We start from the raw sequence: 25,904 nt of genomic DNA on the forward strand, positions 1-25,904 counted from the left end.
GGTCAATAACTTTATTAAAAAAAAAAATAAAAAAAAATTGGTTTACTTTTATTCAGCAAGGATGCATTAATTAGATCAAAATCTTGGGGTCGGTAAAGTTATTCCATTAAAGGGGACCTATTATGCCCATTTTCACAAGATGTAATGCAAGTCTCTGGTGTCCCCACAATGTGTCTGAAGTTTCAGCTCAAAATACCCCACAGATAATTTATTTTAGCTTGTCAAATTTGCCCCTATTTGGGTGTGAGCAAAAACACGCCGTTTTTGTGTGTGTCCCTTTAAATGCAAATGAGCTGCTGCTCCCGACCCCCTTTCCAGAAGAGGGTGGAGCTTTAACAGCTCGAGCTTCAGTTGCTCAAGAACAACAAAGCTGGAGAATCTCACGCAGTCAAAATGACAATTTTCAGTAACTGTATTCAGCCTTACATTGTTCAAACCCTGACCCTCATTTGTGAAGCAGTACGGCGTAAAATGGTGGCATGGCAACAACACTCTACTACAACAGTTCCTCTTCTCTAAAGCAGCCCAACATGGCCTCGGCCTCTTTGTTGCATGTTACCGGGAGCAGGATTTATGTAAACTTTGGGGTTCATGATGTCACCAACCCAGGAAGAAGCTTGTTGTAGTCCCTACCAGGTGGTTGTTGTTGTCCTTAAAAAGCGATTTCTGTAAAATAAAATATCTCTCTTTGCATTGAACTTTGAGTGTCCTAACTTTGCAGATGTTGTTCATTCTCAAACAGCAACATTACACACTAACTAAAATTAAAAAGTGAAATCATAATCAAGGACCCCTTTAATGTTAACAGAAAGTTATCTGGTCTTTAATAACATTATCAAAATGTTAGGACAAAAATGCTTTTTCTGAAACATTTTAGTTGGATGTTAGTTTTTAAACGTACTTGTTTCAGACGGTTCAGAGAACATAATTTTGTTCGTATAATGTTTGCAAAATGATAAAATTGACCATTACCTTAATGTTTTCTCTAATGTTCACATAAAAAAAGAAAGAATATAAAACAAAAAACTGAATGCTTTGAAAGATCTGAGAACATTCAGAGATAATGTTTTCATAACTTAAAAGGAACATTATCCAAAACATTCTTAGAACATATTTTTGTTGGGTTGACACTAACACACAAATGTTTTTGTGAATAAATGACATTGTTGGGTCATCCATCTATTCAGAAAGCAAGAAAACGGCTCCCATTGTTACATTTCTCATTACAGTGCCCCTGTAAGTCCTCTGGACAGTATGTCCAGTTTGAAAGCTCCACTGATCTGGCTCTCAGTTGGGTAAGTGTCTGGCACTGAGATGAGGAGACAGGTAATGCTGAAAGTGAGTCAGTGCCCGAGTCCCTTTTTGGACGTTATTAGGGCTTTACTGCTTTGTAGTAGGGCACACTAATGCTCAAAAACAAAAGAGTCCATTGTCAAGATCTATCTAGTAAATGAACTCTTCCAGCTCAGGGAGCACCTTTAAGAGCCACTCTACATAAAAGCAATAACACACAGTTATTTCCTCTCTCATGGTCTGACTGCATGGTTGATGGTTTGAGAGTTTGATTTTCTCCTGAGTGCACAAATACCAGATTTTTCAGAGCTTTTCTTTCTGTTTTCATCTTTATTTCAGCGTGCTGTAATGGCTGTGTGACATGCATATGTTCTTTTTTTTCTTTTTCTTTTTTTTCCAGAAATGAACATCTCAATCAGATAATACAAAAATAGCATGCTCTCTAAAAACAGAACATGCATGGGATAAAACAGTATAGTTGCAGGTACCCAGTCACCATCTTAATTTAGCAGCACACGCAAATAAATGGACCGATGCTGTGAAGAAAGAAATACAGAGATAAACCCTCAACTTCACCCTTTGTCATTTGTCTGCAAAGAGATTGGAGAGAGGGAGAATGTGAGGCAAAGAGTGCAGTCTCTAAAGGCCCTTGTTGACAGAAACAAAGGCTGTGGAGAATGTCTCTATAATAAGCTCAATACCACCCTATTTGCTGACCTCCAACAATCTCAGACGAAAGACTTTGATGAAGGTTTTAAGTTCAGTTGAGGCCGGATTCAAAGAAAAGGAGAGAATGAAGGCTTTGAGAGAGTATGGCTACACAAGTGGCACATATATTGAACTGAACAAAAAAAATGTTAGGACATTAAAGTTGTCCAAGTTTCAACAGAATTTCACTTCTAGGGTTGTCGCAATAGCACAATTTCAGTCATCAATATTAATACCACCAAAATGTCACAATATTCAATTTCGACACCACAGCAATATTCAATAGCTACTGACATGCTATTGAATGTGTGTAGATATAAATATTAATATAAGCTGTAAAAAAAAAGGCTTTGTCTTGATTCCCAGTAAAACGTAAAACAAGATACATTTTTAATTATATATTTAGTGTCAAATAAATCTTATTTTCATAGAACATATCTTCAATCCTGTTTATTTTTCTTACCCTGCATATGCCTCATTAAATTTTGTTTTATACTTAAAACAAGAAAACAATGGCAGTTGGGTAAGAAAAATAAACAGCATTCAATATATATTCTCTGAAAAATAATTCTTAATATCTTATGCAACTTTCTTGCTATCTTTAAAACAAATTCTTCTTTTAACCCTCTGTGGTATGCATTATGTTTAAGTAAGTTTTTATTACATGAAATAGCTTCAATCACACAAATATATATATATATATATATATATATATATATATATATATATATATATATATATATATATATATATATATATATATATATATATATATATATATATATATATGCAATTCCACTGTGGTACAGCATTGCCATATGGAAACATTGATATTTTCTCAAGTTCAAGTAAAACTATGTTAAAAAGTTGATTTGTGAATAAAAATGTCTAATTTACTAATCAAAGATGATGCAAAAAAAAAAAAATCCCCCTTGAGAAGAGATGTTTAGAAATTAGGTTAATACAGCAATTTCTGGAGCACTTCAACAGGTGTCTTCTGTGTGAGGTGACAGTGGGACAGTTTTGAGGGACAATCAGATGTCATTTGACTTAAAAACAGCACATCATTGGAGGCCTATATAGACAACAGATTGTGTGAAGAGGTTAGAAAGTATCCTTACTTGTACAACTCTAGCATGAAAGGATACAAATATATTTACATGGCTCATGGCAAGAGATTGCTCAAAACTGCACGTGTAGAACCTACTCGCCACACTCTGCGCGGGCATCGAACCTGGGTCTCTGGCGTGGGAGTCGGATGCTCTAGCGAGGAAGCTAAAGGCTGTAACATCTAGCGCCAGTCGCTAGAGCACCTCTTGAGATCAGAGGAGTGAGGTTTACTCGCACAGCGTCTACTAGCTGGCCTCCGTTACATACGCATACAAGTCAAATGAAGTACACTTTGCATTTTGCTATATAACTGTGTATTACTGTGCTTTCAACTGTGAGCGTACACTACAAAGTATACCCAGGGCTTAAGACAAACTGAAATTGTTGCATTAATACACCACCAAGTGGTCTCAAGTATAGGGTTCATGCACACAGCAATTAGGGCTGGGCGATATATCGAATGCTTTTGTCACGTGCATTTCGTCAGTAAAGCCGGTTCCCTGATTACCGCTAAATCGCCATCACCTGCTTTCAAATGGAGCGGCATTTAATAGACAGAGCCGTAGTTCACTGACAAGCCACGCAATATCGCGTTCAATATTGACGGCAATTCACATCGATATTGAACGCGATATTGCGTGGCTTGTCAGTGAACCACGGCTCTGTCTATTAAATGCCGCTCCATTTGAAAGCAGGTGATGGCGATTTAGCGGTAATCAGGGAACCGGCTTTACTGACGAAATGCACGTGACAAAAGCATTCGATATATCGCCCAGCCCTAACAGCTATATTACTGTGTGTTCGTGCAAAATGACATACTTTACATAAGCATTTGAAAGCAGCTCCTTGTCAGTCAGTCATTGAGTATTTAACAACTGCCATCTTTACATTTTTTTACTATAGTACCAGTAGTTCTGACATCCCTACCCTTCCGGCACAGCTCAATTTGGCCCCATCACTATAGCAGACCATTAACCAATGTGCAGTAACACAAATACTCTGACGCATGGCTATACACTCACAATAGTGTATAGTGAAAAAGAAACACCCAGCACGGAGGTTATCCATCAACGTCGCTGCAGTGAGAAAATGAAAAGCTTTCATAAGGCGGCCCATTCCTGCTGGTGCATTTGCCATTGAGTGTGCTTGACAGTGTAAACAGATTTGTTGGCCAGCTTGGCTATCACCCCTCAACTAATGGGGTTGAAGAGGAATGGGCACACCACGCAGATATTGAACAGAAGCGTTAATCTTGATTCAGCTGTCATTCCCCCAATGAGGTGTTAAATCAATACAGATATGGCTCCCCAGTTCTAAGCTTTACTTCTCAGGTTCGCACTCAAGAAGAAAGCTAAGACTTTAATGAGGAGCATGTAAACCATTTGCTGAGACTCTTTGAGCAAAGACAAATTCATCGGGCGCCACAGTCTATCAGCTCAATCATGGGGAGTTGTCAAGGGAAAATCGGATCTACCCAAAACGCAAATAATGCACACTGTCGTCTATCCTCTGCGGTGCATGCTGTTAGTGAACCAAGACAATCCTGTGAGCAAACAATACCAATCAGCTCAGAGAAATGGCTGCGATGATAAAGGTTGACTTGTTTTGAAAATGAGTGCTGACGTGCAAAAAATAACTAACAAATGAACAAACAAACTAAACGAGAGCTACAGTATGCTTGCAATCAAATTGCATTGTCAGGAATTATGCATATATATCAATGCAAGGCCTGCTAAGAAACCTTTCATACTTTGTGGTGATCTATGGCTTTGGCATTTCTGGGGTTGTTCACTGACCTCTAACTCTATTAGCATCACCTGCAGCCTGAAAATATGCATCTAAAGAATAACTGGTCCACTCGACCAACAATAAAGAGGAAGACAGTGAGTCTAACAAGAGAAATAATGAATTGATTTTTTATTTATTTTTCATGCTTTGTAATATCTATTATCTATTTTTTATTTTTTTTTACCTAATGCCAGTTACTCTTTGCAACAGAGAATGGAAAGGGCTGGTGAGCTGCACAATTTAAAGGTTTGTTACTTCAAATGAATTTAAATGAATTGCTTAAAGCCATGTCTCTTTGTAAGCAGTGATGCCTGTACTTCTCAGCAACTGGGGGAATGCATCACACACTCATTATATTTTCGGTTAAAGATTTTCTCTTTCTTTCATTTTCTCAGTCTTAAAAGGTTTTGTTCACATCTTGCACTGATATTAACTCTCTTTGATCTTGTCATGGTAGATGATTTGCTGCCCTGTCAAGACAAAATGTATCGTAATCTGAATTTAAAGTCTGAGGCTTCTGTTTTAGCAGAATGTTCACATTATTATATCGGCAGGGGTCCGAGACAAAAGGTTTCTGGGTGGGCCTCCTCTCCCCTGGCTCAATGAGACTATATCACAGGCCCTCCTCAGCCTCAACATTTCTGACAACGTCCAAAAAGACCAAAAGTCTGAGAGCAGATTGAAAATTTGGCAAGTAGACATGGAAATAAAATTAAATTGTTATGCTGACAATAAAATAAAATAAAATGATTTGTAATATATAAATAAAAAATAGCAATAAAACAAATATACACCATTCAAAAGTTTATGCAATAATATTTTTTTCTTAAAAAAAAAAACATTTAATAATTTTAATCAGCAAGGGTGCAATACAACCACCGTGAAGACATTTATAATGTTACAAAATGTATTTACAGTATTTTTGCTCAAACAAATGCAGCCTTGGTGATTATAAGAATTTATTTATTTATTTTATCTTTATTTAAAAATTTATTTAAAATGTATTAAAATACATTAGTATAATATAATATATATATTATATATTTTATATATATATATATTTATATTATATATTTTATATATATATATATATATATATATATATATATATATATATATATATATATATATATATATATATATATATATATATAAATGTACAAAATGTATTTAGACACCTTGAACATTTCATTCTAAAAAAAAAATAATTATGTCAGGCAGCACAAGCAAAACATGGTAAGGTCAAAGTTTTTGAAGAATTTTTGGTTCCAAATTTATCAGTTTTACTGATAGTCTACTGTATGAAGAATTTTTGGGTATAATATGTCACAGTTTATTTTTCTCACTTACATAATTGAACTATAGTGTCCTGCACCCACTAGTAAAAACAAATCAAAAATATAAAAAAATGTCTGAATAATTTTTGGTTTGACACACACATATATATATATATATATATATATATATATATATATATATATATATATATTATATATATATATATATATATATATATATATATATATATATATATATATATATATATAAAATACACAAAAATATTAATATTGGATTAAATTTGAAATAATAATAAAAAAAAAAAAAAATAGAAGCATTTTCCCTTGTGGTCACAGACTTTTGGACCCCACTGTAAATATTTCAAAGCTTCAAATCAATGTTGTTATCATTACATACAATAGAGCAATTTCCAATTCAAACTGGCATTGGTGATGTGGTTATATCCAAATATGGTGCACATACACTGTTCCAATCCATATGTACATAAAAAAATGTGTTTGAAATGGGTTCTGTGGTGGTATTGAATTATGATTGGATGTAGGTATATCTAAGATGAAGAAAATTATTTGATATCAGGTATAGACAGGACCGTAAGCCTCTAGCCTTTGTGATATTGTTTGTGCCACACAGTGAAGGAAAAAGCACAAAGTAATAGGATGGGGGGAGGGCCAGTATGCTTTGAGGGAATTGACCACCTTGACAAGCGAGGTGGAATAGAAGTCGAAGTCAATCTTCGAGCAGCTTCACCGGTGTGACAAGTATACTGGAGAAATCCCTGAAGGGAAGGGCACTCCAATGAATTTTCCCAAGTTTAGTTCCAGACACTAGCAAACAGACAGAACCACACATTCACTTTTGATACACTGTAATGTTATTCCAGATGAGAAGTTAGGGCAAGTAGCTATAGGTGCTAAACATTGCAGGCTGAGACAGTATGTGCTAAGAAGTCAGCAAACAAAATATATGTGCATTATGCAACAGGTAAACAAACCACGCAAGAAAAAGAGCACAGGAAAAAACACAGAGCATACAACGTTCAGAAGAAAAGAAGTAGCCGACTGCCATTACACGCAATCACACTTGATGTGCTCCCTACCAAACAACATGAGCACTTTCCGTGCTCATTCAACATGACAGGGACTACAGGCAGATCAGTCTGTTTTGTTTTAAGAAGACATGATTCAGTCCTTGAATTAGCCATCACCCCAGGCAGATTTGCACTAATTCACTTTTACAAGGATGCACTGGAGACTTGAGAAAAGACTGGACCGGGTGCAAAACCGTCAAGCAAAGCTGAGCAACCTCCTTCAATATCACAGCACTGGAAAATGTGCCCTATGATTCATTCTACCTCATGCATTCCATATCTCATGAATTCTACAAGTTGTCTGATATTGCGGGCTGGCCTCTATACATCAAAATAGTACAGAATACATAAAAAAACGAAAACAACAACAACAACAAAAAGGTTATTGCTCTGAAGCTGCTCTTTCCTATTCTGCTATGAAAATAAAAGAGTGTCAAGACAACAATGTAGCACAATATAGCAAGAGTATAGAGCTATAAAATTGACATGGCTCAGATAATTTGATTTCAGACAAATTTCACATTAAAATCTCTGTTTTGTTGGGTTTTTTTTTTTTTTTTTTTTACTGTAGACTTCTGTATTGGCAAACATGAGCAGTTTGTAATATTTTCAAGGTGACATAGCAGCAGCAGAATATGGTTGTCAGAATTGTAGGCTATTTGAGTGCATAATGCAGTTAGCCTATATTTATACCAAGTTCGGTGTTTGTGAGACTGGCAACCGTGTTCTCATAAATTTTCTGGATTCACAGCCGTATATTAGACGAGCACCTGTGTGAATGGAACCGCACTCATTCAATGCGCATTCAAAGTCATACAATGCGACATGTCGTGTATGTTGCGCTTCATTGTAGCCTACAGTATAATTCCGAGATGAGCTGTGAAGTTTACCTGAAGTCCTTCGTCTCCTCAGTATTGTGGCCTGCACGCTTCCGTCTCCACTTCGGTATGAAAGCTGTTGTTGGTTCATTTAGAAGTGAAGGGTGAACACGCGCATCCAGTCGACTTGTGTCGTGTCAGGTGCGATTTTCCAGTAATATATGTCGCCATGTTTGATATGTTAGTTACTGTCACTATGTTCACAGGTGACATTTTAGGGTATGCTATGTGAAGAAGAAGAAGAAAAAAAAAGGTAGTAGCGACTGGAATCGACTATGTAAACTTTTGTGTGAATGGAACAGTTTAACTAGCTCTAGGAGGCACAGAGTCTACAAGGAGGAGACGATGGCTGCGTCCGAAAACCTAGGTAGCTGTCTTGCTGCTTATAACAGAATGACTTGTACGGCAGCGTTTGTGCATGAAGGCACCTCACGAAACTGATTTCGGACAGACTTCTGAGGCGTAACAGTTTAATGATCTACAGCAATATAGCGCGAGCTTTGGTGAGAACTAAACAAATATTTAATGATCACAGTAGTAATTTATCGATAGAAATGATATAAAAATTTAAATATGTTGGTCAAAATCGTACATTTATACACAAACTGAGCAGCAAACGCAACTTTCGTACGCCATCTTTATTTTTCTAGCTCAGCTGTCACAGAATGGAAAACACAGGATTGTGGGATATCAAAGGCAGCTAAAGATACATCCATGCTTCCTTCAAAAATCGATCTGAGGAAGGTATCTCATGAGACAGGAAGTGAAGCTAACATTGGATTCGGACGTGCCTTGATGCCTTACCTTGAAATGTGTCCTCAGAAGGCAGCATTTTCCAGTTTTCGGACACAGCCAATGTTAAAGCCCGTTCACACCAAGAATGAGATATAAAGATACCGCGTCTGCACCAATGGACGATAACGTTCCGTTTATAATAAAACCACTTTAAACTCTCGAACTCTTCAAAGTCGTTGAATTCTGAGTGACTTAAAAAAAGAGGGGGGGTGGTCTCAAAGTGATTCAAAATATATCGTTCCTCAGTATCCATATGTTTATAGTTGTGGTGTGGACTCCATATTCTCATAAAATTAGAATCATTATTAAAACTAGTTCAGCGGAAAATTAAACATTATTTACTTACCATCTGTTCCAAACCCATATGACTTTTATTCTTCCGTGAAATAGCTTTTGAAAAAACTTTACACATGTACAGTATGATCCATATATTACACCAAAGCTGTTAAGCACCAAAAATGACAAATAAAGCATCATAAAAGTAATCCCTTCAGCTTATCAGTGACTTGTGACTTGAATTAGTGATGTCTGCTTCATGAAAGAATTGTTATTTTTGGTGAACTAGTTGAAGCGGTTATTAAATTTAAGTTGATTGAATCAATCCCATTCAGTCCAATTTCTGGACCTAAGCAAGTTCATTGAGCAGAATTGATTAAAAAAAAATTCTGAATCAGTTTTTGTCACATACAGTCAATGTACAACATGGGACCAATGGCTCCTATAGTGGACATAGTTGGGCTAATGCAAACATTTCTAATACCTCAAACGTTAATGCAAAAACCCTCAGATGAGAAACCAGTGGGAATCTCTGAATAGGAAATTATGTTAAATTTGTCACTCCAATCCCTTGCAATAGAGTATTAGTTTGTGAGGTAGTAGAAACATGATCACACGCTGGGTAGGTGTAATTGAAAAATGGAGGCACTCAGACTGAGAGCTATTACGATGTAACCCTCTTTGAGATGGAAGGCAATGTCAAATTGAACCTCTAAGCAAGCTACTCAAATGATGGCAAGTTTGCTTCAGAAATCAAAGAGACCCAGTGTGGTATTTTTCTGCCGACGGGTAAAAGCCCCATCTGTCACACGGGAAGAGAGACTATTTATTTGCCATAACCTATACTGAAAAGAAAGCAAATTAAAGTAAATGGAGGCCTGTTTAAAGAATTTGAATCTTTGAATACATTAAAGTTCATACATCACACATTGGCATGTAAATAGTTCAATCTGCAGTGCTCTAAACAAATAATTAAAAAGATATAGAGAAAAATCAAACTCAGTCCCTTAGACCTACAGTACAATGTCAAGATAAAACTCACCATGAACCAGAAATTGTATGAAAAGGTTCAATGCTTCAGATAACAATGCGGATCAATTGCAATTTTCCTGGTCTATAGGCCTAGCAATTGCCATTGTCTGGGATAAATTCAATGATTCATTTTAAATGTCAACATTGTGCATGCTCGCACCTGCTCTCTCATGAAACGCTAGAAAATCTAACACCACTGAGTGATTGATAAGCAATACACTGTGTTGCTTCACAAGTGATTTGAGTTAATAGGAATTAATTTTACATAAATGCAGAGCCGTGCAGTGCCGAGATGGTCCTCACTGCAGAACATGAGATCCAGGGGGCGGGGTTGGATCGAGATCCAACTCCTCCCACTTAACATATCCCTAAACCTACCCGTCTCTGCCCCCTGGATCTACCCATCTCCACCCCCTGGAATTGGATCCAACTCCTCCCACTTCACATATCCCTTGACTACCCGTCTCCGCCCCCTGGATCTCGTGTATTCTGCAGTGAGGGGCTACTGAAAAAATACCTTCTTTTATCCCCACATCCAAATATATACCATGTTGCTATGAAAACATTGTCCTGTTTAACTGAGCATCCCAATCGCCCAGCAACACTAATGCTACGCTCAGTGGCGTAAGATTAGGGTGGGTCTATCTGCTTATTTAACCAATGGCAGGTAGGGGGAGAGTTCTTGTTGAAAAACAATTCCATCCTGTCGCCAAGGAAATTACACGCTTCATCTTTAGGGTTTAAATGTTGAAAGTTTCCCTCGCTGAAACAGTTTAAAACAAATAGATGAACCGTGCTGGAAGACCTAATTGCTTTTCTCGCTTTCTCTTTGAAAACTGCTCTTTTTGTTTTCTCTTCCAACATCACTTCAAAAATAGCCATCAGCAGTGATTTTTGAAGTTATTTGGGGAGAGCAGTCAGGTCAGAATCCTGTGCATTAAGACATAAGAGGACAAAGAAACGATAAGATGAAGGAAAAGAGAACAATATGTCATGACATTTGAGTGGAAACAGACAGTGAGACAGCAGCGTAAACAGGCCAATTTAAGAGTGAGTGTTAACAATTGTGATAGCGACCCTTACTTCGCTCTCTGAAACTCTTTATTACTCACTGCAGCTAAAACAATCAGACATCCAGACAGACAAAACAACCATTGAGAGAGTTTATATCATGAATCGACTGTCCTCCTCAAAGTGTCTGGGCTGGAATGAGGGTTTAAAATGGAGGTGTAAAAATTCTGCAGACAATTACATCGCTCTCCAATTTAATAGCTAAATTACAGGCATAGCTACAAACCGTGTGGCATACACATTCACAGCCTGCATTCAAAGCACAACAACATTGATCAGTGATGTACGTGAATACAAAACTCAATGCAAGCAGGTAGTGATTATTGTAATTAATTAAGGCTAATTAGCACCCTGAAAATGCTTTGCAACCATTGACCTTTTGTGGATTGAAAGCAAACATCTTCTGTTATGTCAACACAAAATGCCATTTGCAATCAATTTTGACGCATTTATAAATTAAAGGGGATAAACATGGGAAAATGTTGGGTGGGAACTGATTTTATTAGATCGCGAAAAGTGGTCTTCGGCATCACTGGAGGGGAGGGGCTGAAAAATATGAAGTCGTTATATTCTACGATTTTTGTCATGCATAATCAGGAATGTGTATTAGGAAAGTACATAGGGTCAGTTTTGATTTCATGTTGACTTTAACACTAAAAAACAATAGTGATAAATGACCATGCAATGTTTTGAGTCAATGATTGGACGAAAAATATTAACAATCTTTTTAGAAAACATTATTGCTAAAATAAAATAGACTGGTGTTGTTTATTAGCATAGCTGTGAACCCAGGGCAGTTCTATGACCCATAATAGCAATTCTGATGGTCTGCCATAACATACATTTTTAACAGACATTTTGCATTATTACTAAGATAGTGGGGTAGTTTTGCTTTATAGCCATGAAAGCAAGAGACTCTGTAATAGCTAGTACATTATCAGTGATGGTAAACATCCAAAATGCTTCTGATAGTTTCATTTCAAGTGTTTTGGCAATGAAAATTCAGTGATTAATCCAAAACATGCTTCCATTTTACCTTAACAATAACAGATAACTAGAAGATGTGGCTGTAAAGTTTATGACAACTGTGAGTTTGACTGAGCAACTCTCTTGTTAGATATATGATGCTGGCAAATTTCACAAAACTCTAAACAAGAGTTAGTGCTTTTTCTTTCAGACTCCAGCCTCTACTCTGAATGTGCTGTCGGATTTTTCAATACATAGATGTTGAGGAAGGGTAATTTGCTGCTTCTAGCTGCTGTTATGTAATGCTGATGTGAAATATTAATCATGAAAAACTCAGAACTGCCAAATCTATGCTAGGGAAAGTGCTTTTTGTTAACCCCCTAAACTGCATGCAGGTGGCAGACCTTCCATCTTGAGCAGGGTGTTCTTGCAAGAGTATGCAGTTTTCTTTCTCCCCGGTGTTTGCGTGTATGCACGTTTGAGGTGGTGGGCGATGGTTGTGTGTGTATGTATGTGCATTTGCGTATGCAAGTATACATTTTTCCTGTTCCTCAGTGCTTCGGGATCTATAATTGAAAACTGGCGAAACGCAAGCAATAGGCCAATAGCTGCATCTGGTCGGAGATGTTAAATTCAGTGAGACTGTCTGGAGCAAAAAATGCTTTTTGCTGATGCGCAAATTCTTTTACTCCCTTGGGTAAGCATACATCAGTTCTTTGAGCAGATGTGGCAGATATTTACAGTATTTTTTTTTTTCTTTCCACTCTGTAATACATATAGACTTTTACTGCACTTAAGTACTGTGGCGGTACTGTCGTACAGTGATGGTATCAGATGGTAATTCTATGGTGCATTGATCTGTACACAGAGTCCGGAGGAGTCATTGTTGTGCAAGAATTTTTTATTCCTTTGCTATTAGTGAAGTCTGATTGAAAAAGTGTTTGAAAAATGCTTTACTGTGTATATAGTAACAATCATGAAAATATGTTAAGTAATATCTTTTAAATTACTTTTCACATTTTAAACAACAATTAGTCCTGGTCCTCAAATTTGATTGGTCGACAACACTTTGAGTTATCACTGTTTGATTTTTATCTGCAAGTTACATTGTTACAACAGTAGGTGGCGACAAGTGACTGTATGATGAGTCATTAATTCAGTCATTAAATTGATTTGTTAAAAAATAGTTTGCATTACTTCCTGAAAATGCAACTAATTGCATTACTTAATAAGTAATTATTTCAAGTACTAAATAACTAATTATTACTTTTAATGGAAAGTAACAAGTTACATTACTTTTGTAAAAGTAACAGATATATTGTTGTAAATTTAAAAAAAAATCCTTACTTTTCTGGTTACTTTAAAAAAGTAATCTGATTATGTAACTCATGTTACTTGTAATGTGCTACTCCCAACACTGACATACAGTGGGTACGGAAAGTATTCAGACCCCCTTAAATTTTTCACTCTTTGTTATATGGCAACCATTTGCTAAAATCATTTAAGTTCATTTTTTCCTCATTACTGTACACACAGCACCCCATATAGACAGAAAAACACAGAATTGTTGACATTTTTGCAGATTTATTAAAAAAAAAAACTCAAAACAGCAAACCTTTTGCTGTGACACTCATATATTTAACTCAGGTGCTGTCCATTTCTTCTGATCATCCTTGAGATGGTTCTACACCTTCATTTGAGTCCAGCTGTGTTTGATTATACTGATTGGACTTGATTAGGAAAGCCACACACCTGTCTATATAAGACCTTACAGCTCACAGTGCATGTCAGAGCAAATGAGAATCATGAGGTCAAAGCAACTGCCTGAAGAGCTCAGAGACAGAATTGTGGCAAGGCTCAGATCTGGCCAAGGTTACAAAAAAAATTCTGCTGCACTTAAGGTTCCTAAGAGCACAGTGGCCTCCATTATCCTTAAATGGAAGACGTTTGGGATGACCAGAACCCTTCATAGAGCTGGCCGTCCGGCCAAACTGAGCTATCGGGGGAGAAGAGCCTTGGTGAGAGAGGTAAAGAAGAACCCAAAGATCACTGTGGCTGAGCTCCAGAGATGCAGTCGGGAGATGAGAGAAAGTTGTAGAAAGTCAACCATCACTGCAGCCCTCCACCAGTCGGGGCTTTATGGCTGAGTGGCCGGACGGAAGCCTCTCCTCAGTGCAAAACACATGAAAGCCTGCATGGAGTTTGCTAAAAAACACCTGAAGGACTCGATGGTGAGAAATAATATTCTCTGGTCTGATGAGACCAAGATAGCGGTATGTGTGGAGAAAACCAGGCACTGCTCATCACCTGTCCAATACAGTCCCAACAGTGAAGCATGGTGGTGGCAGCATCATGCTGTGGGGGTGTTTTTCAGCTGCAGGGACAGGATGACTGGTTGCAATCGAGGGAATGATGAATGCGGCCAAGTACAGGGATATCCTGGACAAAAACCTTCTCCAGAGTGCTCAGGACCTCAGACTGGGCTGAAGGTTTACCTTCCAACAAGACAATGACCCTAAGCACACAGCTAAAATAACTTGAGTGGCTTCAGTCTGTGACTGTTCTTGAATGGCCCAGCCAGAGCCCTGACTTAAACCCAATTGAGCATCTCTGGAGAGACCTAAAAATGTCTGTCCACCAACGTTTACCATCCAACCTGACAGAACTGGATAGGATCTGCAAGGAGCAATGGTAAAGGATCCCCAAATCCAGGTGTGAAAAACTTGTTGCATCTTTCCCAAAAAGACTCATGGCTGTATTAGTGCTTCTACTAAATACTGAGCAAAGGGTCTGAATACTTAGGACCATGTGATATTTCAGTTTTTCTTTTTTAATAAATCTGCAAAAATGTCAACAATTCTGTGTTTTTCTGTCAATATAGGGTGCTGTGTATACATTAATGAGGAAAAAAATGAACTTGATTTTAGCAAATGGCTGCAATATAACAAAGAGTGAAAAATTTAAGGGGGTCTGAATACTTTACCCACTGTACATCATTGAGGCTGTCTCATTTCAGAAAAGCAACCATTATTAAATAGATTGCAGAGTTTTTCCTGCATTGAAAATATTTTGGCGGCCACAAAAATGAATCTTTGTCCTGCCAAAGATTAATTGATCATTTAATGTGACAATACCTGCCGTTCTGCAGTACCAGTTTCAACACTGGGTGCTTTAAAATGCTCCCGTAAGTGTTTGTGGAAGAGCTCTGTGAAGAGCTTCAAAGTTTTCTGTTTACTAGTGTTTTTGTGGCCGATGCTTCACAGATTATAACGGGAGTTTTCGCAAGAGTGCAGCTTTTGCCTCACGTTGTAATTAACTGCTTCAAAGATTATAATGGCAGCGATCTTTGCTTGCTTTCTGTATATTTTTAATGCTGCTAACTTCACATTGCAAAGTTTCTGGATTGACAACTGTATTTAAATGCATGATTGAATCCAATTGACAGTGATAACCGTAGCAATGGACAGAACAAAAACAATATATTCCATGAATAAATAGGATAAGTTCATATTTCAAATTTATTTGCATTTAATTTGGATTTATTGTCAGTGCTGGGCTCACAATTCACATGAGTAGGGTACTTTGTACTGTGTGTGGATGACCGTGTTTGTCTGCCACCACCAAAGACCAGTTTTGAACCAGGAAAAAGCCTGGATTGTTATTCCTCATAAGCTGTTATTACTGTCATTGCTTTCTTTCTTTTTTTGAAGTGTAATAGTTGCTTTTCTGAAATAAGCCAGCTTTGATGATGTAGCCAGCAAAGGCGAACTTCGGAGAGCACAGCCTTCGAAATTAGACAGCATGAATCATTGAATCATTTTATTGGCAGAGCAAAAATAGACAAGTTTAGTTCAGTTTATGTAGTAGTTTGTTTAACTGATGTACAAATTACTTAATATACCTACAGTACATATACTTTATCGCAATCTCACTTGTCAAAGTGCAAATTTATGTGAATTTTTATGCTTAGTGTTCATTTTTAGTGCAAGTTTAGCTAAGGGAAACAATTATATGATATCATAGTTTTCATATTTTATTGCTTATTTATTAGTGTAAGCAGATTTGGAGATTTCTGTCTTTTACCATTCAAGTAGATCGGAGCATGCCAGCCGAGAGAACTAACTTACCTCAGAGGGACTTTGTACCACAGTACTGAATGATTACACACTCTGGTACTTCAAAGAAGACCATGGCATTACTACAGTACATGCCCAAAATACCATGGTAATAATATCATGATACATTTTTGTCAGTGAGGACTCTCAATCTAATCCAACATTTTTCAGTCAAATGAAAGCATCCCTCTTACCATTTCTTTTTTTTTTTTTTACACATTGTACTTTGGTGGTCAAAGCTGAAGCCATTATCTAAGTGGATTATAAAAAGATTACATCAGCTCTGACTGAAACCTTTTTCAGGCTTCCGGTAAAATGGCTCTGTCTGAATATTCTGGAAGGAACGGGTACATGTTGTAGATGAGTAGAGGAAATTGCGAATGACTGGGAAGAACCGAGGCATTTATGCATAGAGTGCAGGACAGTGTGGTTTATGAGTTAGGTGCATCTTCATTATCTGCAGCTGAGGTGGGCAAGGCTAAGATACTGTAGATGTAGTTTGTACTTCTGAAAGAGAAGCTCTTGTAAAACAGTTGATCTGGAGATCCTAATAAGAGGGTTTGCACAAAAGCGCTCAGTGAATTTATGAGTGTACAAGCTCCACCCGCAGCGAGGACTCCCCAGTTGCCCTGTCGCTGCACCTGCTGCCTCTTTTTCTCAATAACACCAGTGTTTTAGCTGTGAGCTTTAAATGCGCTTATATCAGCACTCAAGCTCGAGGCCTGTCATCTCCACGCGCTGCTGCTGAGTTTCCTCCGCCTGCGATCTGTCTTTGATCACAACTCTCTGGCTGATGAATGGCACTGTGTAGTCGGCATTTCAGAGGGTAAATATCCATTAAACGTTGGGCATCTGTCTCTGGGCGGCCTGGCTGAGGAATGAATGAGAATCTGCCTCGCTGACGCCAGGTCAGTGCTATTCTGAGCTAAACGTGGAGTCCTGCATTATTCATATTCTTGCGCTGTGAACAGATGCAAATCTGATCTGCAAACTCAAACAAATTTTTCTAACATAACTACGGTCCCCTGCAAAAGGGAGGTCTTTGATCTCTTAAGTTTAAGAGTGCATCAACAGATGCACGCAGAGGGTCCTAAAGAGCTTCTTTAATGATCAGCCTTGAACTATACTAACTCTTGTTGTCAGGTTGATGCTCTCAATTAACGATTCATGCATTACATATATGAGACATTCTACAATACATCATGTTAAACCCATAATCCACATTTATTATCCGTATCCCATATTGCATGTTAACTGAATCCATTCGCAAAACTATTTTATCTGCATATTCATATTCTCCCCCGAAGGTGATCATCATCAAGTGTGAAAGTGCGCAGTTAAAATTCATCAAGATGAAGAATTATCCACCTCAGTAACAATGTGAAAAGAATCAGATCTTGAAGACTGGAAGTGCTGTGTATTAATTCGTAAATCTCCTTAGCTCAGCTTCATCTGTTTAATGCTTTAAATATTCTGTTAATGTTTGTTTGGAAATAGGCCATGTTTACATTATCAGAAAAGAGACTCGCAATTTGCAGAGAATGAGTTGAGGAACGCTACTGACTTTGTTTGGTCATGGCTAAGTGAATGTAAGAACCCTCAGATTGCTCTCTTATCAATTATACATTCACTGGGATAATGCAATCCACTCTGCTTACCAAAGGAGAAGACCAAACAGCATGCAGGGAAAGAAAGAAGCAACAGCGCCAAAATCCAATCTCACACATCAATGTATTCATTTCAAACCTGTGAAAAGACCAGCATATAGCCAGTCTCCAGCATGTTTGATTTTCATATCTGGTCCAGTGGTGTCCAAACCAGGCTTCTTAACTAGTTTAACCGGTAAGACTTCCATGATCAGGGAGACTGTGTTAGCTGACAAGCATCAACAGCTAAAGGCTTGCTATAGTACAGTTTTTAGACTTTTTTTTTTTCAGTAATATTTTTTATTTGATTCAAATGCCATTTAAATTTAGTTAACAGGCCTATTTCTTCATGTCATTAATTTTATTCTGACTGAAATGGCTACTGTAACAGACCATACTTTAACCAATAATTATATAACAAACAAAATCTTGTATTATCCAATAATTAATTACTATATTATAGGGGTGTTACGAGACTGGTAGCTCACGAGAACGAGACAAGATTTTTACACAGTATTTTCAGAAATCCTCAATGATGAAATGCATGACTAGAAAAATAGTCTGCAGGTGCATGCTTTTGAAATGTTTTAACTAATCATCTTGTAATGAATGTCATTTCACTTCTACTTTCTGAGTATGAATTATCATATGACAACAATGCTCAAGCACTGTAAAAGGTTTTGCCACAAACACAACTGACCGGATACTCTTCGGTATGATTTCATATGAGTCTCTTCAGACCGTAGAACTATACATGATTTATGAGCCTCTACAACTTTTGACCTCCTAACTGAACTTAAAATAAAAAAGTATAAACAAATAAAAAAATAAAAAGTTTTCTCTTAGTCTAATTAAGTGCAGCCATAATCAAAGTACTCCCTCAGTATTCAAAGTGCAAATAGAGACCCAATTTTTCTATAAGTATGATACAGAGCTAAGAGATGATTATAACTAAACAGCCCTGCCTAAGATAACTTTCATATTGGGAGATATTTGCATGCATCATTTGAATGCGCGTTCATGTTTTACTTTCATATTCTATCCTTCTATCCTAATTTTACTACGTCATGGCAATACCACGAGACTGCTTTTCACCTCTACGAGAAATCTTGTCACATTTTAATATTGCGAGATCTCTTGGTACGAGATCTCGTCACACCCCTATTTTATCATTTATAATCATTATTTATTATTTTATATTTTCATTAAAGTCCCCCTGAAATCAAAATGTAATTTTTTTAGCTTTTAGTATGAATATGTTAGCCTTAAGGTTATGAATAAGCTGGTGTGTTCCAAAACAATGACAAAATTCACATTTAGGAGATATAAGCATTCAAAACTTACAGTCTCTAACTTCCACTAAAATGGATCACGGATTTTCATGACATCACACCGCACTTCAGTTTCTCGTCAAATCTTCAGTCCAATCAAATGCCTCCTATACTCTTACTGAAGCTGAGGCTGACATCGGTCATTTGATCACACATTGACTAGTTTCTACATGGTGGGTGGCACATAGTGCACTATATAGAGAATAGGGAACAATTCAGACAGTGTAAATATGCTTTCCTTTGACGCGAATGAAGTCTCGTTTTCGCGTTGGTGTCACATGAACCGTCACATGAATTCTGCACAGAATGCTGTGTATTAAAGAACATTAGGAGGAGAAACGGTTAGAGATTAGAAGGAAAGTTTTTACTCTGGCCGGGCTGTAACGTAAACAAAACGCTATAGGCTCTTTTAAAAAAGGAGCGGGGCTGTTCGATATATCGCCCTGTCTTCCTGTTTCAGTTGAAATTACGTCAACACATTGAATAATTCTGCGCGTTCCAACGCTCTTCAGTGGGCCTTTAATAATTTGAGGAATTTATCAAATAATTTGTCTTAATTTAATTATATTTTATTATATTATATCTATATGTGAGGGTCAGATTTATTAACAGCTTGCACCAGCGCAAACCCTCTTTTGGAATTAAAAAAACTACTGTCAGGATTTATTAAAGACTAGATTGCGTTGGTCATTATGGAAATGATCCCGCTGTGTCTGTGTTCTTCAATTTGCGGTCATCAGTAGATAATTTGCAGAATTTTTGAATTGTGCTCTCACGCTAATTTGCCCTGTTTAGTAAAACTGGACCTAAAGCTTTTGAAGTTATTAGTCATTTCATCAGTAATTTCACTTTCCCTTTAGGTCAGTGCAAAACCTATGGAAGCATATGTGTAGCAATATTCAATTTGAAATGTTATATGCAAAATGGCAATGCAATATGTAAAATGGCAATGCATTTCTGTGTTTAAATTTACATTTTCCATTCCATAAAAACCAGCCTGGACCAGCATGGAAATTGAGTTCCATCATGATCAAGTTCAATCCAAATCCACAGCAAAAATAAACCCCAAACATTATGACAATGCCATTTACCTTAAACAGTCGGAGGATATTAGCCACCATTATAGACACGGAACTGGACGACGCTCCAATGACACCCACCACCCTTTCTGGCTTGGTAATGATGGGCGATCCACCACCTTGACACTTCACATCCGTGCCGTCCTTTTCGATGAGCGCCTGGACAAAAGTAAGAGACTGCTCCAGAGCGTGAGTGTCCCGTGAGCATGTGTCCAGAATGCGGGCGCCCAGCGTGATGTTTGGAAGCAGTTCGTGGTCATTGTTGATACGGTCCAAAGCAAAGAGCATAGCTTCCAGACGATGGATCCCTTTTTCCTTTTTTAGCTCACCACAGGGTTTGCCCTCATGACCCCGAGCGTGAACTGGAAACAGTCCGCCCAATGAAATGTCACCATCAATCCGGATAGAGTTCAGATGTGTGTGGCCTGGACCTTTGGGCCTTGCAGCCAAAGCAGTCAGGAAGAGGTAGAGAAGAACCAATACTGAGGCCTGACAGCGACGGTTGGTCCATACAACAATTTTACCCATGGCTGAAGACATTGCAGCAAGCCTGTTTCAACCCAAGCACGTCTATTTTTGGATCTGAGATGTGTCACGACTGAATTAATGGGTCAATGAAGGCACCCTTTCACAGGGCACAATCTTTTAAAGTTCATAGTTATGTCACGTTGCGATGCATTTGTAATTGAATGGAATGCTCATCAGGTTCTTTAGGCAGCAGTTCTGAGTCAATCCGCTTTATCTCCTGTCAAGGAACTTCCTCTAGAGTCCTTTGATGAGATTAAAGGTTAACCGTACGTCTTTGGTCCTTTGCTCCCTCTAGGCTTCCAATTGCCTTGTCTCCTAGTAGCGGAGGTTGGGGGTCTTGTGCTGCGAGCACAAAGCTTCACCCACCTGTGAGCGCCTTCCTAGAAAAAAGATAGGAAGAAAGGAATGAGTAAGCACCAGAGAAAGGCGATAAACTTAGATGTTTCTGTGTCAGTATGGGCATTGCAGAACGTCTGTTCTTTTCCTTAAACTTTCCTTTGCAGCATCTTACTGAAAACAGACTTGCTTTCTTTCACATGCTCCCTCTCTCTCTCTATAGTTTGAATTTAAAACGTTGCTATGGGCTCCCAAGGTCGAGAGAAATATGCTTTGGCTCCCACATGTCTCTTTTCAACATTCTGAATGAAGGAGCTGCATTCCAATGAAGAGCTCCTATCCAAAGAGAGAGAGAGAGAGAGAGAATTATCTATGTAATGTGCTGTTTTCGGTTTTTCGCCCCATCTGAAATGACAAGCTCTGATAAAGGAAATGAGTTTGGTTGATGAAAATTGTTCTGCACACACTGCATACTGACATAAAGCAAACCCTTTAATCTTTTCCCCAACGGTCACTGCAGGGTATTCAAAGTTCTCAGAATGAATTGTTACTTTGGTAACCTCGAGGTCATGAATTAATTTAAGAAATGAGATTTAATTTGTATGACACTGATCTCGATGTGGGGATGAGTTACTTCCCACAACTTTGACAGACACTGTTATCATTACTCTCTTAATCGTTGCCTAATTGGGTTAAAATTTACATAGTAGAATATTACAACAGTTATGTTTTCTGTATTCATGTGCATACATTTGAGTGTTTTAAACTGAAAATTTTGCTTTAATGGTGACTTTAATGGCCAAATACACCAAATTGATCTAGCCATATTTTGGATGCCTACACAATATCGTTATCATGCACCAAAATGATTCACTGCTTGACTTATTTTCACCTCCTCCAGCACACTGGAGATATATTTGCTTTTTTTTTTTTTTGAGTCATACATAGCATTCTTTATGTACAGTACTGTACATTTTAAAATGATTGCATAAAAATACTGTACATTTCTTTAAACATGGATGCAGGTTAAGCAATTATTTTCAAGCCTTGATCTCTGTGAATCTTTTTTGCACCATTTCGTTCACCTCACTTATTTACAAGGTAACAGAAAATGCTCAGAAATTCTCTTTTATGCCTTTGAATGTTCTTACTGACCTGCTCTCATTCTATCTAGTTTTTTTTTCTTTCTTATCTCTTTCTCTCTTCCCACCTCTTCCCCTATTAGTACACTATACACTGGTCCCACACTTCTCTTCCAGTGCACAGGCACTTCAAAGAATTACAACAGGGCTTCTGAAGTGACTATGAAATGCTTTTTCAATGTTGGCAAATGTGCTTTGATATTAAAGAGTGAACTGGGGAATCCTTCCTCTGGGAAAAGAAGTTCGTGTGAGAGACCACGGTGAGGCTCGAAGCACATGTTCTACTCTCCCACGCTCACAGCTAAGGGAAACATTGCCAAACACGTGAGAGATGGAACACAGCCTAGATTCAAAGGTGTTTGTCTTGAATGATTTACCGTTAGGTGTTGTTAACAATGTTGGGGTGTAACTAACCTGAAGCAGCAGTTCTACTTACTCAATATTTCTCAGTATTGTGTCAATAGCTTGGTTATTTTATTGTTTATAGTATAGTATCATGGCTTTTTGCTAAAATACAACACAAAACAAAAAATGCAATCTTCCACAAGCATTCACAAAAATGTCTCAGTGTTTAGCTTGACTGTAGCTTAAGTAAATTCTGTGTAGTTATAGCTTAGGAAACTACAGCACCAAGTAACTTCCCCAACACTGGTTGTTAATAACTCCCTGTGATTTTTAAGGAGAAGCCAAGCTTGTTAGGTGGCTGTTGACCCATATGAAGCTGTCAGCATGATCTGCGATCATTGCTGTGATTTGCGGGGAGTGTCAGCCCTACCACAGAAGTTAATTTAATTCATTAGTTAAAGTTAATTGACACTGCATGGCTGTCTGAGAACGTAATGGAGATATAATAAGCACTGAGAGTTTCTATCAGCAATAGGATTGGAACCAATAGTGGATAACAGCAATTATACATTTTTGCTCTTTTTGAGGTAATTTTCAGTTATTTCAGATTTGGAGTGCTAGAAACAGTTTGGCGTATTTAATTAGAAAATTCAGAATTATTGAAATGTCAAAACTTGATTGAAGTTCACATCAAGCTTTTGCCTGTAAATATACCATTGAAGTGGTATAAATCGGTTACCACTTGAGATCCAGCAGAGCTTTTGTAATCTGAAGGTTTTTTTTTTTTTAAACACACAGACATCAAGAATCAGCATATGACCCTCAACAATGGTGACAATCAAAAAAAGTGCTTCATGTTGCAGTGCATGATGGGAGCCACCAATTAAAATTTAAACTCAAAATAGTAAGTTATTACAGGGATGGTAATCTGAACTCAAAATAGTAAGCTTTTACAGACTTGAAAGTTCCAGTAACTTGAATTTAAAAAAACTTAGTTGTCAGAACTTGAAAAACGTAGCTGACGCAACTTAATAATTGTAGTTCTTCAAAACTTAAAAAAATAAGTTGATATCTTCTGTGCAGTCGGTTGCCTTGAAAATTTGAGTTGAACTAACGTTTTCTTTTTTACAGTGTAGAATTTACACCACCTTTAACGCTTGTGTGTTTAGACAAAGATAAATTGATTTGAGCACATTGCTGGATCAGTGCTATTTCATGAGTTGAGCAGTGAAAAAAATGGTAATGCCTTACTTTTTCATTTATGTACAAAACATTTTTGGTCCCCATGAGAAAAACGTAAATGTAAAATACTGAAAATTTTCTGTGATGGGTAGGTTTAGTGTCGGGGGATAGACTGTTTTGTATATAATAAAACTAATATTAATATCTTATTCAGTGTTGCTTTTCAAGGAAACTTAATTTGCTTCAAGGATTTTTTTGATATTCTAACTAGAAAATTAAACAAAAATACTACACTCCATTCCTTGAAGTTTAACCTAATCTACATTTTGAACGCTAAACTATTGCAGCCTTGAGTCTCCATAACCGGCCACTTCTGAGGCTGACAATCTCTAAATAATATTATACTAGACAAAGTTTTCAAAATAATACTGAGATTTTGAAATTGCAGTCCTGTAATTGGTGCTGTAAATAATATGTTTATGGCATTCTGAAAGATCTGCATGTGTCTACAGCTTCCCAAAATGCCTCCTGCAATTGGTCATAGCATGTAACTCGATGGCTAGCCAAGGCCACATTAGAGCCAGCAAGTAAGCAATCATTAAATTCCTTTAGGAAAGGGGGAAATGATTGGAGCAGACTTTTGTTAGCCTATAAAGCAAAAATACCATCAATGTAAACACTTTTGCTTTATTTGACATTTATTGGATGGGAATAGTCAAAACAACATCCACATACTGGCACAAGTAAGTATTCAAGACATTGCAAAATCTTACTAACAGCCAGGTGCATGCTTTTTTTGCACACTGGATAATGTTGTCATCTATTCCTTTTTCTCAAAACACAAAGCAGACACAATGTTAATGTGGTTGATAGACAAAAGACAAAAGAAAAAAAAAAACACTATAGCGCTCATTGCTATCTCTAGATAGCAGTTTATAGAGTTGTTACATTGTTTCAACAGGAAATTCAGTAACTGACAATAATGTTTTGCCAATTTAAGGGCATTTATTAAAAGTTATTTCCATTTTCAGCAACCCTAGAGCACTCTACTTCCTAATAACAATCCATGTGTGTGCAAGATCTAGTATGCATACTGTAGAATACCAACCTTTAGTCTGCAGACTGCCCAAGGGAGCCTCCACTTAGCAACAGGCTAATAAATCTTTGCTGGTGCAGTGTGCTGCAGAGAAATGGTATTGTTCCTCATATCGTATCTGATATCATACTCAAGTGTGTGCTCAAGGAAATATTAGATATGGCAATTATAAATAGCATTAATGAGATTATTATCTGTTTCTCATAATGCATGCACTACATATTGGAGGCTTGTATTAGACTCCACCTCCAAGTATCTTAATGCTAAGCCATTTCTGTTGTAAAAGGACAATTACTTATCGTGCACTGCAAAATTAGAAGCACAAATTGCAATCTCACTGGGAATGTTTTTACAGCATACATATTCTTGATCAAATTAACACATCTGCACAGTCTTGGGGAAAGTCACGTGCAAATAAGGCTGCAGTATTTGGATCACACTGCGCCCACACATGCCATTCACGGGTGTCTTCTTTAAAGCACCTCCTTGTCTCGGTTACTTTAAGCGTGTTGGGCTGACACCATTCAGTCAGTTAGAGCTGTAATTGATCTTAAAGGAATAATCTCTTTCCCATCTCTTCTAGAAACAGGAGAAATGTGGGCCACAATGGGAGGAGGTGCCATGGAAAAGCTCTTATTCTGGGAGCAGATCCTTTGTAAGAAGACTGAAGGTGACATGGTGGATTTAATGCACACCCTTTCAAGTGGAGAAGTAATTTGGACCTGATCATTCACAGCAAATTCAGTTTAATCAATGTAGAGTGAATCAGGCAGGCTAAGGTCAGACCTATTTTCCAATTCA

At 37.5% G+C, this 25,904-nt stretch overlaps 1 protein-coding gene across 1 annotated transcript in view; it reads right to left on the minus strand.

Annotated features, from left to right (window-relative positions):
• Positions 1 to 21,222, minus strand: part of grm4 (glutamate receptor, metabotropic 4) — a 142,808-nt gene extending 121,586 nt beyond the window's left edge. The window contains exon 1 of the mRNA XM_067373053.1: positions 20,487 to 21,222. Within this exon, the coding sequence (XP_067229154.1) occupies positions 20,487 to 21,014 (528 nt within the window). The 5' untranslated portion in view covers positions 21,015 to 21,222. The remainder of the gene's footprint in view (positions 1 to 20,486) is intronic.
• Between the last annotated feature and the right edge of the window lie 4,682 nt (positions 21,223 to 25,904).

The sequence above is a fragment of the Chanodichthys erythropterus genome, chromosome 21 (genome assembly GCF_024489055.1).
Source record: "Chanodichthys erythropterus isolate Z2021 chromosome 21, ASM2448905v1, whole genome shotgun sequence".
In the NCBI taxonomy this organism is placed as follows: domain Eukaryota; kingdom Metazoa; phylum Chordata; class Actinopteri; order Cypriniformes; family Xenocyprididae; genus Chanodichthys; species Chanodichthys erythropterus.